This window comes from Lynx rufus, unplaced genomic scaffold (assembly GCF_022079265.1).
Source record: "Lynx rufus isolate CCGP_SWC_20201006 ecotype Redwood Valley unplaced genomic scaffold, mLynRuf1.p SCAF_7, whole genome shotgun sequence".
NCBI lineage: Eukaryota > Metazoa > Chordata > Mammalia > Carnivora > Felidae > Lynx > Lynx rufus.
Genome location: NW_025814889.1, coordinates 79,512,885 through 79,528,483, shown reverse-complemented (window position 1 = coordinate 79,528,483; position 15,599 = coordinate 79,512,885). Strand labels below are relative to the sequence as shown.

Here is a 15,599-nt window from a genome sequence, read left to right as displayed (position 1 = left end):
CGCCTTTCCCAGCCGCCACTGCTGTCTCTGCGCAGTGGCCTCCCAGTCTCATTCTCTGAGCCCGGCCCTGTGTCTTTCTCCAAGTTCCCGGTGCCCCAACCTTGGATTTCTCAGCCTCTCCGCTTCTCACCGTGTTACTTCTCAGCCACTGAGTCTATTTTCAAGCCCTTAGGTTGTGCCAGGCTCTCTTGTAAGCAATTGGTAGGAGTCCCCTCATTTGATTCCCGCAACAATCCTGAATGCCACTTGACAGATGAGAAGAAGCCACAGGAAGGTTAAGCAACTACCTAAGTTCCCACTGCTGTAAGTGATAGAGCCAGGATTGGAGCTCAGGCAGTTTGGCTCCAGAGCCCATGGAGTTAAGCATCCACCATCATACAGTGGGCACTCGTTTTTCAAAATTAGAGCCTGTCGCCACTGATTTCCCACTCATTCCAGGACTTACTACCTCCATATTTCTTCCTTGCTATCGTGTTCCTGTGTGAAGAAGTGGAAGGGTCCCATCAATTTGCCAGGCAGGCAGACCTGGGTTGAAACCCAGACCAGCTAGTTATTACTATGTGGCCTTGGGCAAGGATTTTTATTTCTTACCTCTGAGCCTCAACGTCCACCTTTCCCTCTTAGCCTCTACATCTGTAAAATTTGACCCCGGGGGGACATTAACATACGGATATGTCATGAAGTTGTTGCAAGGATTAATGACAATATTGTGATATGCCCGGCATGTAGTAGGTGCTCAGTAGACAGACAAGCCTCCGTGCTTCCTTTCAGATCCCTGTATTGTCAACCCCCTTGGCCCAGTTCCACCCCTCTGGGCCCCACCTTCTAGATCAGTTACCCCACCACCCCGAAATCTCCCCCACCCCACCCCAGGGTGTGTCACTTCCTCCTCTGCAGCCTCCCAGATCAGTACACAAAGGCCGCCGCGGCTGGAGGAAGGGCTGCTTTGCACGCACCTGTGAGTACCAGGGCACCAGCCCTCCAGCCTCCTCTCCTTACTAGCCCAGCCCCCACCCCTGCTCCCAATCTCCAGGGAAGAGGACGCTGGGCTCTGATCCCAAGACACCCAGGGTTCAGGTGAGACTCGAGAAAGGCTCTGAAGTCCTTTCTGCATTCCTGAGATCCTCATCCCTGTTCCCTCCAGCTTCTCAAGCTCTCCCTCCCCGCCCCCCCCCACCCCATACCCTCCTCACCTCTCTCTCCTGCATGTGTTTCCCAAAAGTGGGCCTGGAGGGAGGCAAAGAAGGAAGGGGATGTATGATGCTATCATCTGAGTGCCTGCCATGTGCCAAGGGTTATGTCATGGTAGGGCTCTCCCAAGAGGACTCCCCAGCTGCTATCCCTGCTGCCTAGTGCCTGGTGCTCAGCTCAGATCTGCCAGTGGCACCTTGGCTATGGTGTCCTGGGAGACTGTGGCAGCGTGGCTCGGTTCTCTTCCCTCCTTGGGACACTGAGTGGGCAGCAGAGGATTCCACTTGATTTCGAAGATCTGGATAGGTTGGGAAAATGCTCTGTTTCTCAGGTGCTGAAGGGGGTGTTAGGGTGTTGGAGTCAGGATAGAGCCCAGGAAAAGGGAATAACCACGGGGGGAAAGAAGACCGACTGAAGAGGACCCATCAAGGGAAGAAAGAGGGGATTAGGTGGAGCCCACTGGAACTGGAAGGGAGAAGGCACGGCTTTTGATGATGATGGTGCCTGGGTTGGAGGCGAGGAAAGTGGCAAACAGACCGAGTCCCGACCTGTCTTCATCCCTGTTCATTGTGTGACTGTGGGCAAGTCACTTATCACTCTGGGATTCAGGTTTCCATTTGTAAGAGGGGATTGAGTTAGACAGCTCTGCCTTCCTTTGGTTAGGATAGGAGAGGAAAAGGAAGTAAAACAAAGAACTGTAAAGACGCGGAGAAGAGAAACGCAGCAGAGGGATGTCATCAAACTTTTGAACAGGAGGGTGGTGGGGGAGAGAGGAGACAGAGAGAAATTAACAAGTGGCAGGCCATGTATCCCCAAGTAAGAAATGAGGGGGACAATTGGGAGAAGAGAGTGGGGGAACGCTGTCCAGAGAGTCCCAGGGGCTCCCTTTAGGGGACATGAGTGGGCTTGAGGTCTCTGGTTTGTCTTGTCCTGGGGGCCCCACCTGTGACAGATGAGTCAAAACTGGGCTTTGTGCTACAGCATCTCAGGCCTCCTCGACCACAGGCGTGCAGAGCAAGCGGGGCTGAGGTTACAGTGAGGCTGAGTCTGAACCGGCCTCGCATGGGGGTGGAGGTTCCAAGACATATATATACTACACCTGAGGTCCCAAATGGTGCACAGTGGGGAGCAGGACAGCTGAGGTCACCCCACCCCTTCCCCAGTCTGAATCTAAGCCCAGGCTGGGGCGGATGCAGACGTTTTGGGACAAGGAATTAGTTGGTCTTTCTCATACACACACCGCCAATGGGAATATAAACTGGCATAGTTGCGAAGGTGGTTGCGTCAGCAATCACTCGCCAGCATTACAAATGATGCCAATTTATTGACCCTACAAATCCTCTTCCCAGGATTTATCTTCCGGATTCACTTGCACACATGTGAAATGATAAATGCATGGGTTTTCACTGCAATAGTTTTATTTATTTATTTTGAGAGGGGGCAGAAGGCAGAGAGAGAAAGAGAATCCCAAGCAGGCTCAGCAGAGACAGCACAGAACCCAGTGCAGGTCTCGAATCCACAAACTGTGAGATCACGACCTGAGCGGAAACCAAAAGTCAGATGCTTAACAGACTGAGCCATCCAGGCGCCCCCAGCATTAGTTTTAACAGTGAGTAATTAGAAACAATTTAAATCCCATTGAGAGACTAACTGGGATATGATACATCCATGCCACGGAAATGTATACCGCTGTGAAAATGAACAAGGAAGTTCTTTATTTTCTTGAGTAGCAGGATCTCCAAGAAAAGCAATTAAAAGAAAAAAAGGGGCACCTAGGTGACTCAAGTCAGTTAAATGTCTCGATTTCGGCTGAGGCCATGATCCCACGGTTCATGGATTCGAGCCCCGCATCGGGCTCTGTGATGACAGCATGGAGCCTGCTTCGGATTCTCTCTCTCCCTCGTCTCTCTGCCCCTTCCCTGCTTGTACTCTCTCTCTCTCTCAGGATTAATTAAAAAAAAAAAAATTAAAAAAAATCTTTTAAAAAAAGAAAAAAGGGGGACAAACCCGCATGTATTCTAGAATTGTGATTGTAGACTTCTGTCATGTGATTCTACCATTTGGAGAGTATATATTTTCACATTAGTTTGTGTATGCATAAAACAATCTCTAGAAGGATTATCAGCAACAAAAGATAACTTAAAATGACGGTTATTCATTTAGGGTGAGGTGTGGAAATGGGAGGAGGAGGATGGGTATGGGAGATTTCTCACTATCTCAATGTTTTGATTTTTGATAAGATAAAATACACATAAAATTGATCATTTAACCCATTTTTTAAGTGTACAGTTCAGTGGCCTTAAGTACATGTATGATGTTGTGTGACCATCACCACCATCTAGTTCTGGAACTTTTTCTTCACTCCAAAAGAAGACTGCCCATCAAGAAGTTATTCCTCATCCTCCCCTCCCTCCCCAACCCCTGGCATCCACTTTCTGCCTCTGTGGATTTGGGGAATCAGAATACTTCACATGAACGGCATCCGACAAGATGTGGTCTTTTGTGACTGGTTTCGTTCACTTAGCCTAGTGTTTTCAAGGTCATCGATGTTGTAGCCTGAATCAGCACTTCGCTCCTTTTTAGGGCCAAATAATGCTTCACCGTATGGATGGATCACATTTTGTTTAGCTATTCATCAGTTGATGGACGTTTGCGCTGTTTCTACCTTTAGGCCACTGTGAATAACACTGCTTTGAACAGTCACGTCCCAGTTTTTGTTTTAACTTACTGAGGAATTATCAAATTGTTCCCCACAGTGCCGTGCCACCAGCAACGTATGATGGTTCCATTTTCTCCACATCCTCACCAACACTTATTTTCTGTTTTATTTTATTTTATTTTATTCTAGCCATTCTGCTGGGTGTGTGGTGGTATTTCACTGTGGTATTTGATTTGCATTTCCTTGATGACTAATGGTGTTGAGCATCTTTTTATGTGCTTGTTGGTTATTTGTCTATCTTCTTCAAAGAAATGTCTATTTAAATCCTTTGCTGTTCAAAAACTGGGTGGTTTGCCTTTTTGTTGTCAAGTTGTAAGAGTTCTCTATATATTCTGGATACTTATCAGATACATGATTTGCAAATATTTCCTCCCTTTCTGTAGCCTGTCTTTTCATTTCATAGTGCTCTTTGATGCACAAGAGTTTTATGTTTTTATGAAGTCCAGTTTATCTATTTTTTTCTTTTGTTGCTTGCGCTTTTGATGTCATAGCTAGGAATCCACTGTCAAGGCCAAGATCACAAAGATTTACCCTGACATTTTCTTCTAAGAGTTTATAGTTCGAGGGCTTACATTTAGGCCTTTGATCCATTTTCACTTAATTTTTGTATATGTTGTGAGGTAGGGATTGAACTTGATTCTTTTACATGTGGATATCTAGTTATCCCAGTACCATTTGTTGGAGACTGTTCTCTCCCCATCAAATAATTTGGCACCCTTGCTGAAAATTGATTGGCTATAAATGGATGGATTTATTTCTGGACTCTCCATTCTATTTCACTGATCTATATGCCTATCTTTATGCCAGTATCACGTTGTCTTGATTACTATAGCTTTCTAGTGAGTTTTGCAAGTGAGAAGTGAGAGTCCTCCCATTTCATTCTTTTTCAAGATTGGTTTTTTTTTTTTTTTAATGTTTATTTATTTTGAGGAGGGGAAGGGGCACAGAGAGAGGGAGACACAACCAAAGCAGGCTTCAGGCTCTGAGCTGTCAGCACAGAGCCCGACCTGGGGCTCGAACTTATAAACTCCGAGATCATGACCTGAGCCAAAGTTGGACGCCTAACCAACTGAGCCACCCAGACACCCCACAATTCCATATAATTGAATCAATCCATATAATGGATCCGTATAGGATCAGCTTTCCCACCTCTAAAAAAAAGGCCATTGTGATTTAACTTTTTGAGTTTTGAAGCATGGTTATGGATTGCCTATTCAAAATTTTAATTAATACATTTTTTTAATTAATATGTTTTTTAAAATCAGAAATTTGCCTAGAGGTCATTCCAGGAATTACCCTGCCACAGGCTCTTTCTCCAGTCTATATTTGCTTTGTGCAAAGGACAGGAAAAAGAAAATTTTGCCAACCATGGCCTGCCTTCCTCCGTTATCCCAGACTTTTAGAAAGTTTTCTTATGGTCTAATTTTCATTCCTCTTGCTACCGTGTCGGCTACCCTTCCCTGCTTCTTTCACACACTTCTTCATCAGCTCCAGCCTTCTTTCCTCTCATTCCTATTCCCCGACCTTCCTCCTTTATTTAGAATCCTTGACCCTCTTCCTGTCCTTAGAATCCAAGATTATGAAAGCTGCAAGGACTGCCAGATTATTTATTCAACTCTCTCTCTTTACAGATGTGGAAACTAAGGCCCAGAGAAAAAGTCTGACTTGCCATACAGCCAGTGAGGGACTGAAGCAGGACCAGAACCCGGTCTGTTTCCTGTTCGGTTCTGATTCCACTGTGGCTTGCAATCTTGGTGAATAGACCTGGGCGGATGTAGACCTTAGTGCTTCCAGGCCTAGTCCCCAGACTCTTGTTAGGCCGTTTTGCCCACGTTGGCCCTAGGGAAGTCTGCACACAGGAGGGACGGGGTTTGTCTGAGGCTCCTACCCAGGCCTGGGACCTGCCCCTTCCCAACATTTTGAAGAAACTGCTGAATCCACAGGGGGAAGTGAAACTATGAAGGGAGATAGAGATTTGGGGTAGAGGTTTTTTATTTTTTTTCTTGAGTAAGCTCTACATCCAAGGTTGGGTTTGAACTCATGACCCTAAGAACAAGACTCGCGCTCTACCGACTAAGCCAGCCAGGCACCCCTGGGGTAGAGTTTTGAGAGTGACAACCACAGACTTACTTTATTTTATTTTGTATTTTTTCTTTTTTTCTTTTTTACATTTATTTACTTTTTGAGAGACATAGAGAGACCGAGCACAAGTTGCGGAGGGCAGAAAGAGAAGGAGACACAGAATCCGAAGCAGGCTCCGAGCTGTCAGCACAGAGCCCCATGCGGGGCTCGAACTCACAAACCGGAAGATCACGACCTGAGCCGAAGTCGGATGCTTAACCGACTGAGCCACCCAGGCGCCCCTTGACTTACTTTATTTTATTAAAAAATGTTTATTTATTTTTGAGAGAGAGAGAGCAAGTGGGGGAAGGGTAGAGAGGGGGACAGAGGATCCTAAGCAGGCTCTGCGCTGACAGCAGCAAGTCTGATGTGGGGCTAGAACTCACAAACCCTGAGATTATGACCTGAACCTAAGTCGGACACTCAACCCACTGAGCCACCCAGGCGCCCCAACCACAGACTAATTTTAGAGGACTGAGAACCTGGAGGTCCTCCCTAAGGACCCATGTGTCCCCCTTTGTATCGTATTGCAGGCCATGGTGGCTTTGTCAATGGTCCTTGTTTTCCTGCTGGCTCTGAGCCGAGGTGAGAGTGAATTGGATGCCAAGATCTCATCCCCAGAGAAGGTCACAGAACGGGGGGATCCTGATCTGTCCCTGCCGGGGTCCTGCCAGCCGGCCCCCACCTGCCAGAAATGCATCCTCTCACACCCAAGCTGTGCCTGGTGCAAGCAACTGGTAAAGACGGTTCCGTGGCCTTTGAACCCTGTGTATGTGTATGTGCAGAACGGAGATAGGTTTGCGACTGTGTGGTTTTCCGGGTGCTCTCTGCAGTCCTGTGCGTGACTGAGTTTGTGCACATAGGACTCCTGTGCGTGGTTGTGTGTGTGTGCATACTCAAGCATGCAAGTTTCCTGTGTGTATATGTTTGTGTACCTGTGCGTTTGTGTATGTACGGAAAAGACTTGTAACCATAAATTTGGAGGAAGTGTGTCTGTGCTGGAACTCATGCTTGTGTACAGGGAGAGGGACCTGTGGTACGTGTATACATGTGAAGAAGTGCGTTTGTCAGCCTGGGCAGCCATAACAAAACTGGGTGGCTTAAGCAACAGAAATTTATTTCTCATTGTTCTGGAGGCTGGGAGTCCAAGATCAACATGCCAGCCAATTTGGTTTCTGGTGGCAACACTCTTCTTGGCTTGCAGGCAGGCTGTAGACAAGCTCTCTGGTGCCTCTTCTTACAAGGGCATTAATCCCATCATGAGGGTTCTACCCTCATGATCTCATCTAACCCTAATTTCTTCCCAAAGGCTCCATCTCCAAATGCCATCACACTGGGGGTTAGTCTTTAGCAGAAAGTGTGTGACTGGGTTTCTGAGTCTGTGTTGGGCGTGTGTGTACCTCATAATGTTCCTAAGGTATGTAGCAGCCTGTGGCTGGGGGAGTAGAAGGGAAGGAGTTAGAGGTGTGCACACCTTGGGGGAAAGGCTTGATCTGCCTAAGTGGCCAGGAAGGATGCTGGGGAGCAGGTGTCTCCCTGGCTGGTCAAACAAGGCCGTTCTTTGCTTTATGCCTTAAAGAGACAGGGCTCATGGAGTGACAGAGCATGGCAGGTAACTGAGTTGGGGGCGAGGGTGAGAACAGAACTGTCTCCCTCAAAGGAAGAGGGAGAGTTAGATGAGAGATGAGGGCAAACTCACCAGAAGGAGAAGGCACAGCCACAGTGGCTGAGCAGAGGCTGAGCCAGCCCAGGAATCTGGGAGGACGGGAAGAGGAGACTCAGAGTCAGCAGGAGGCAGAGAGCAGAGGTGCCAGGCAGGGGCTTTGGGGACAGTCAGATATGTGTTTGCCTCCTTCAATCTCTGGACCTGAGTCTGGCACCAGGGCCAGTTGAGAAGCCATTGTAACTATTTCCTTCCTCTGCCACTTCCCAGCCAGTCCCAGGGGTGCCAGCCAACTGGGGGGAGGGGGTGTCTTCTCTTCTGTCCCTGTCCTTCCCCTTCCCAGGAATTTAGCCTGGGTCTCAGCCTGACCCCCTTCCAGTTTGGGCCTAAGCATGCAGGGGAGGTTGGACTAGGAGGCCAGGCTCCTCTTTTTCTTGTGGTAGTGAGGTCCCTGAGATCTCAACAGGAAGTCTGTGGCTCTAGGGGGAGGAGAAAGGTAGGTGGCTAGGGAAAGGGGGTTGTCTAGATAAGGTGGGGGCTGGTGGGGTGCTAGAGGAAGCGGGCTCTGAACAAAGACAAGACGAGGTGGCTGTTGGGGGGACGGGGAAGGGAGGGCATCCTAAGGGCTCAGGGAACTGACCGCGAGGGGAGGGTTAGGAGCGGCCGGCATCCCAGGGGTGGGGGGGAGGGGGGGAGGTGGGGGAGAGGTGGTCTGGGAACAGGGCTGGGGGGTGTGTGGAGGACTAGAGTCCCCGACGCGCCTCCCCTTGGGCGCAGAACTTCACCGCGTCGGGGGTGGCGGAGGCGCGGCGCTGCGGCCAGCGACAGGAGCTGCTGGCCCAGGGCTGCCCCCCGGGGGAGCTGGAGGAGCCCCGCGGCTGGCAGGAGGTGCTGCAGGACCAGCCGCTCGGCCAGGGCGATCGCGGCGAGGGGGCCACCCAGCTGGCGCCGCAAAAGGTCCGGGTCACGCTGCGGCCGGGTGAGTCAGGGGGCGGCGGGCTGGGCTGGAGGTCCGGGCTGAGATTCGATGGCGCTCGCTGACCCGCGCCATCCCCCACCCCGCTTCCCCAGGGGAGCCCCAGCAGCTCCGGGTGCGCTTCCTCCGGGCAGAGGGCTACCCGGTCGACCTGTACTACCTTATGGACCTGAGCTACTCCATGAAGGACGACCTGGAGCGCGTGCGCCAGCTCGGACAAGACCTGCTGGCGCGGCTGCAGGAGGTCACCCACTCAGTGCGCATCGGTGAGCTCGGCCTCTACCTGCAAAAGCCGCTTCTGCCTCTGCCAGCGTCCTGGGCGCACAGGGGCCCTGCCTGCCCTCTCCCGGTTTTTAACAGACCTGGCCAGGCCCCGGGTTTCTGGCGTCTCTCTCCCAGAACATCCACCTTCTGGGACAGAACTGGAGGGGATTTAAGAGACTACGCGGGTGGGGGTAACCGAGGCCCAGAGTCTGGCCAGACCGCATTCAGACAGCTCCCAGGGGTCAGACAGCGCACTGTGGACCTGCCAACCCAGATACTGCCCTGATGCCACTTTCTCAGCCCTGTCTGTGTCTCTAGGAAAAGGTCTAAATGTCCCTGTCCCTGGCTGCGGCTTCCACACTCACATCTACCCTATTCAAGATCCCCTCCTTTGCCTCATGCTGCTACTACACCCTACACCCTCTCCTTCTTCCTCGGGAGAGAGAGATCCTGTCTGACCCTCCCCTCATCCTCCTCTTAATCTCCTCCATCCCCCACTGCCCTGAGTCAGTGGCCTAAACCCTTTGTCCCTGCCAGGTACTCAGTCCCTGTGCTCTAGGAGCACCCGCTCTCGTGATCTCCTCTGCTCCTCTCTGACTGTCCCCCTCACCCCCCCCACTTCCCAAGGACCTTTGCCTTCTGAGTCCTCAGCAGCAGACCTTCCACCCTGCTGCTGGCCATTGACTTTGGGCACAACCTTCGCGATTCTCCACCCCCCCCCCCCAGGCTTTGGCTCCTTCGTGGACAAAACGGTGCTGCCCTTTGTGAGCACAGTGCCCTCCAAACTTATCCACCCCTGCCCTACCCGGCTGGAGCGCTGCCAGCCTCCCTTCAGCTTTCGCCACGTGCTGTCCCTGACCTCGGATGCTAAGGCCTTCGAGCGGGAGGTGGGACGCCAGAGCGTGTCTGGCAACCTGGACTCCCCTGAAGGTGGCTTTGATGCCATTCTGCAGGCTGCGCTCTGCCAGGTGAGGAGGCGGGGAGGGGATCTGAGTCTGAAGAACCCTTTGGGGCCAAGACTGCCACCTAGGGTCGTGCAGTGCCTGGTTCTGGGGGTGTCCTTTGTACCATAGTCACTGGAGTTTGCATATTTATTTTAATAATTTCCTGGTGGATTGGAGTAAAATATCTTGAGGAAGAGGCATGTTTTTCTAATTCATAAGAAGGCCTCCTCTAGCAGCAGCCCTGTCTGGGAGATTGGGGGGAAGCAGGGAGCTGGAGATGGGGGGGGGTGGGATGGCGGAGGGGGGGGCTGGGTATGGAGATAGACAAAGTGACTCAGAATGAGGCTGGCAAATCCTTGGCTCATGGAGCCCAGGTGCACAGCCTACCTCCACCCCCACCCCCCACCCCGATTCCAGGAGCAGATTGGCTGGAGAAATGTGTCCCGACTGCTGGTGTTCACTTCAGATGACACATTCCACACAGCTGGGGATGGGAAGTTGGGTGGCATTTTCATGCCCAGCGACGGGCACTGCCACTTGGACAGTAATGGCCTCTATAGTCGAAGCCCAGAGTTTGTGAGTCCCCACCCTTGCTCCACCCCTCCCCATCCGAGCCACACCTCCTCTACTCCCAGACCCCCCTCTCCCCAGCCTCGTTGTCCTTACCAGTGACCACCCTGCCATCTGTCCCACCAGCTCCTCGCTCCATGTGCCCCCACTGCTCAGACAGAACCCTGTGCCACCCACTCCCTAGCCCCTTCTGCCTTCCCGAGCCTCCAGGGTTCCTCTAGCTGGTGGAGCCCTGGTTCCTGGATTTCCTGGGCTGAGGGCACCTTGGATGTTATGGGGGAGACCTGTGGTGCTCACCTTTCCCCGCTCCCTGCCCAGGACTACCCCTCTGTGGGTCAGGTAGCCCAGGCCCTCTCTGCAGCAAACATCCAGCCCATCTTTGCCGTCACCAGTGCCACACTGCCTGTCTACCAGGTGAGAGCTGGCTGAATGCCAGACCTTCCCACTTCAAGCCTTTCTCAACTTCCTCAAAGACCCCATTCTCCACCCCACCCCCATATGCCCTCCTTCCAGACCCGCAGAAGCCCATTTCCCTAGAGCTGTGACCCACCATTTCCCTGGACTCCTCTTAACTCAGGAGCTGAGTAAGCTGATTCCTAAGTCCGCAGTTGGGGAGTTGAGTGAGGACTCCAGCAACGTGGTACAGCTCATCATGGATGCCTATAATGTGAGGGGCTGGGACCGGGGGAGCATGGAGAGGGCGGACACTGGGAAGGGGCCTCAGGTGGGGGGCAGCAGAATTATCAGGGACTGATCACTTTTAGCAACTACCTACGGTTTGCCTGTGGCTGTCATTCCTAGTTCATCTGCTCAATCTTACATTCTCAAATCTGAAGCGTCTGGTTTGGGCCGAGCACGGAGCCCTGCACTGGGCAAGGAAGGGAAGGAACACTCACTGAGCTTGTCTTTCATGCCAACCACTGTCTTAAGTGCACATACTGTTTGCCGTCTCACTTAACTCTGCTAAACCCCTGGTTGCTATTATCATCCCTATTTCATAGGTGGGGATACAGACACAGGTCCCTGAATGACTTGCCCGAGGTCACATAGTTAATGGACGGAAGGGCTGGCATTCGTGCCCCAGTCAATCTGTACAGAAGGAATGTGACATCTAGAGCCTACTTTCACTAAGCTTACAAATAATTCAGAGATATTCTTCACAGGAACCATAGAGTTTTACAGGTAGAGGGAACCACAAAGATTCTTAAGTGCTTCTTGGGTTTAGGTTCTATCTCTAACCGTGCTCTAGGCTTCTTAGGACAGGGACCACCATGTCCTAAACCTATGGTGAGAAAATTTGAGACGGTACCAAATTTCCCAGGGCAAACTCGATTTAAAGACTCTGCCTTTTATGCACACAGGTTATGTGTCGTCATTTGGGGTTTGAGAAGCAGCCACTGCACATTGACAGGCCCCCCCCCCACAGTGGAGCCCTTGCTGCAGCCGCACTGAAATGCTAACCGAGAGGCCTCTAGCTCCTGTGTGATGCACCCAAAGTTCTCACAGTGCCCTTCCTGCAGAAATACCTCTTGACAGGGCAGAATGCAAGGGGTCCCCAAGGCAGGCTGGGGCAGGTCATGGCAGAATTTGGAAAGGCTGGAGAGGACACAAGGTGGGGTTTGGAGTCCTGCCTTCACGTGGTTACTTGCTCTCTTCCACAGAGCCTATCATCCACTGTGACCCTCGAACACTCTCCACTCCCTCCTGGGGTCCACATCTCTTATGAATCTCAGTGTGGGGGTCCTGAGGAGAGGGAGCGTGAGGCTGGGGACCGGGGCCAGTGCAACGAGGTCCGAATCAACCAGACGGTAAGAGCCAGCCGAGATAGGCAGAAGGAAGGAAGTGGGGGTGGGGGGTGGGAAATTGAAGCAGGCAGGAAAAGATGGGGGGCAGACACAGAACAATGCAAAAGCGTGGGGTAGTTCTTCATCCATCCTTTCTAAAAGGCTTTAATGAGCAGCTTCCTCCAGCAGGTTTCTACGAGATGGGTGTTAGCATGGGCTTATCCCTTAATTTCCTAAGGAATAGGTTTCTGGATGATCAATGGGTTTGGTGTGGTGTGCATGTGTGGGTGCAGGATCTCAAGGCTGATTTCTGCCCGCACTGTCCTCAGGTGAATTTTTTGGTTACTATCCAAGCTACTCACTGCCTCTCAGAGCCCCATCTTCTGAGGCTCCGAGCCCTTGGCTTCTCAGAGGAGCTGACAGTGGAGTTGCACACACTGTGTGACTGTAACTGCGGTGACACCCAGCCCCGGGCTCCCCACTGCAGTGATGGCCAGGGGCTGCTGCAATGTGGGGTGTGCAGGTGAGGATTCCTGCTTCCTTTCACCCATGTGACTGTCCACACATGACCAGCCCTGGTATCCCTCCTCTGCCTTCTGTCCTCCCACTGGCCATCTCCAGACCTCTTTTGCCAGACGTCCCAAGACTCCATCCTGATTTTCATGTGCAGCTTCCCAGATGTGCCAAGACCCTCGCCTCCCCCCGAACTCCCTCTGCTCTCTTGCTCCTTGGTGCTCAACTATACACCGGCATCCGTTCAGCCACTCATCTCTCTCCAGTTCTTTTGAGAGCTTAGGTTTAGAGGATCCTGGGAAAGATAGGTCAAGGGATGGTCAAACTCTCTGACCCACCTTTCCCTCCTCTGGCTCTGCCTTCCCCTCCCAGCTGTAACTCTGGCCGTCTGGGTCGACTCTGTGAATGCTCTGAGGCTGAACTGTCCTCCCCAGATCTGGAATCTGGGTGCCGGGCCCCCAACGGGACAGGGCCCTTGTGCAGCGGGAAGGGACGGTGTCAGTGTGGACGCTGCAGCTGCAGTGGACAGAGCTCCGGGCCCCTGTGCGAGTGTGATGATGCCAGCTGTGAACGACATGAGGGCATCCTCTGTGGAGGTACCTGCAGACTTTGGGGGAAGGGTGGGGTCAGAGTGGCTCCCAGGATATTTCGGCTCTGGGAACATCATGGCACTAAGGGCAAGTATCAGACTGGTGTAGGAGTTGCAGCTATTTGGCACACTTGAGAGGGAACTGGACGCACAGAACACTTCAGCTCTAGGCATCCCGTGGTGGCATGTGATGTCCTTTGTGTGTGAGGAGTATGGCTGTCACCCTGAGCATGATTCTGTCCCAGGCTTTGGCCGCTGCCTTTGTGGAACGTGTCACTGTCATGCCAATCGCACGGGCAGAGCGTGTGAGTGCAGTGGGGACACGGACAGCTGTGTCAGTCCTGAGGGAGTGCTCTGCAGTGGGCATGGACGCTGCACGTGCAACCGCTGCCAGTGCCTGGATGGCTACTACGGTGCCCTGTGTGAGCAGTGCCCAGGCTGCAAGACGTCATGCGAGAGACACAGGTGAGGCCTCCCGTCTTGCAACTTGGGAACAGGAGCACGGCGGGGGTCGCTGAGCCACTCCCACCTGCCCACCTCTTTCTGCCGTGTGGTGTGGGGAGCACAGCTGCCCAGCTGGTAACTTCTTGGTGTCCACTGGACAGGGACTGTGCAGAGTGTGGGGCCTTTGGGACCGGTCCCCTGGCTACCAATTGCAGTATCGCTTGTGCTGATGCCAACGTGACCCTGGTTTTGGACCCTATCCCGGATGATGGCTGGTGCAAAGAGAGGACCTTGGATAACCAGCTGTTCTTCTTCCTGGTGGAGGAGGAAGCCAGAGGCAGGGTCATACTGAGAGTGAGAGCCCAAGAGAGTAAGTGGGCAGAGATGCTGCGGACGTGCCAGAGGGAGCCCCGGAAGTTTGATGGGTGGGGCTTCAGAACTCTGGGCTTGGGCAGGTGAAGATAATGGGAAACCAGGTAGGGTTTGAAGCAGAGCAGTGAGTCCAGGCAAAAGCAGAGGTGATGGACCAAGTGGACAAAGCTAAGGCCCTGGGCACCACAGAGATAACCTCGGACCCTGCTGGGTTCCCTTTGTTTTCAATGACAAGCAGGGCTAGGGAAGCTGGACACATTGTGGGCAACCGTTGATCAACCCCTATGCCCCAGCCCCCAGAAGTCTGTGTTGTTTCTTCCCCACAGGAGTAAATCACACCCTGGCCATCGTGCTGGGCTGCGTGGGGGGCATCGTGGCAGTGGGACTGGGGCTGGTCCTGGCTTACCGGCTTTCTGTGGAAATCTATGATCGCCAAGAATATAACCGCTTTGAGAAGGAGCGGCAGCAGCTCAACTGGAAGCAGGTAGGGAGACTGTGTCCTACCCCACTGGGCTGGGTTTTGCTCGCTTTCCCTGGTTAAGACCTCTGGTCTCGGCTTCCCTGCCCCACCCCCAACCTGGACTCCTCCGACCTAGGTCATCCCCTTCACTTTGGTCTGTGCGTCCTCTGCCCCACCCGTCTGCTAACTTCCATCAGCTCTGGGGGTGCTGCTCAAGTTCCAGGCTGGCCTCTTAGGACTAGGTAAAGGAGCAGTCGGGAGGTTTTTCCTCATTTCCCATCTTCTTCCTCAGGACAGCAATCCTCTCTACAGAAGTGCCATCACGACCACGGTCAATCCCCGCTTTCAGGAGGCAAGGAGTCCCTTTCTTTGAAGGGGGAAGAGGCACACTCATCCCAGGACTCTTCTTTTTCTCAACAGCCCGGTAGGGCACTGCTGAGGAATGGTCACCACCTACTTCCTTCTCAGAGTGACAGTCGAGGGCGGCCTCCCACTGCAACCTTGCTTCCCTACCTCACAAGGAGTGTGGGCTTAGTTCCCCCGCTCCCTGTATACAATAAAGAGTCTGACCTCAGAGCACAGCTGTCATCTTGCTTCACTCAAGGCCAAAGCAGGCTGTGGAGCCTGGGCCTCGGGAAAACTTGCTCATTCCTCCTCCTGCCACCTGAGGGTGGGGAGAGGTCCTCTAACCTGGTGTGCAGGAGATTCAGTATGTGGCTGCCTGGGAAGTGGCTGGTCAGGGTGGGCTAGTGAATCCTCCAGTCATGCATTTGCAGGAGGACTACAGAACCACACTTGGAGAAACACAGCTGGTACTTGACCTTATTTCATTCTGCTGTGCATGTTTTTTCTCTTATTCAGAAGTGATATCCTGTTTTCACTTCTACTTGTTGCTCCTGTGGAGTTTTACATGGTGGTTTCTCGGATGCAGGACATCTGGGGTGGTTATATTTGGGAGAAAAAAGGATAACCACTTTGGCCCCAAAGAA

General features: G+C 52.5%; 1 protein-coding gene across 4 annotated transcripts; it reads left to right on the top strand.

Moving 5' to 3' along the window:
• The first annotated feature begins 916 nt into the window (after positions 1–916).
• ITGB7 (integrin subunit beta 7) lies at positions 917–15,186 on the top strand. Of its 4 annotated transcripts, none has more exons than XM_047065587.1 (16): positions 917–1,077; positions 5,542–5,618; positions 6,565–6,768; positions 8,472–8,673; positions 8,766–8,936; positions 9,661–9,902; positions 10,296–10,454; positions 10,767–10,862; positions 11,026–11,115; positions 12,110–12,256; positions 12,562–12,755; positions 13,118–13,341; positions 13,580–13,799; positions 13,940–14,148; positions 14,477–14,634; positions 14,903–15,186. In XM_047065587.1, the coding sequence occupies exons 3-16, from the start codon at positions 6,568–6,570 to the stop codon at positions 14,981–14,983; spliced, it is 2,394 nt and encodes a 797-aa protein (XP_046921543.1). In that variant the 5' UTR covers positions 917–1,077; positions 5,542–5,618; positions 6,565–6,567; the 3' UTR covers positions 14,984–15,186. The 4 variants fall into 4 exon arrangements, with proteins under 4 accessions (XP_046921543.1, XP_046921544.1, XP_046921546.1 ...); XM_047065588.1 differs by having other exon boundaries at positions 5,542–5,664; XM_047065589.1 differs by having other exon boundaries at positions 933–958.
• Positions 15,187–15,599: the final 413 nt, after the last annotated feature.

Bases quoted from the DNA above. Each gene is read 5' to 3' on its own strand.
- ITGB7 (XM_047065590.1), top strand. From the start codon at position 6,568: ATGGTGGCTTTGTCAATGGTCCTTGTTTTCCTGCTGGCTCTGAGCCGA. The intron at 11,116-12,109 runs GTGAGGGGCTGG...TCTCTTCCACAG, and splicing joins TCATCATGGATGCCTATAAT to AGCCTATCATCCACTGTGAC. The intron at 12,756-13,117 runs GTGAGGATTCCT...TTCCCCTCCCAG, and splicing joins CTGCAATGTGGGGTGTGCAG to CTGTAACTCTGGCCGTCTGG.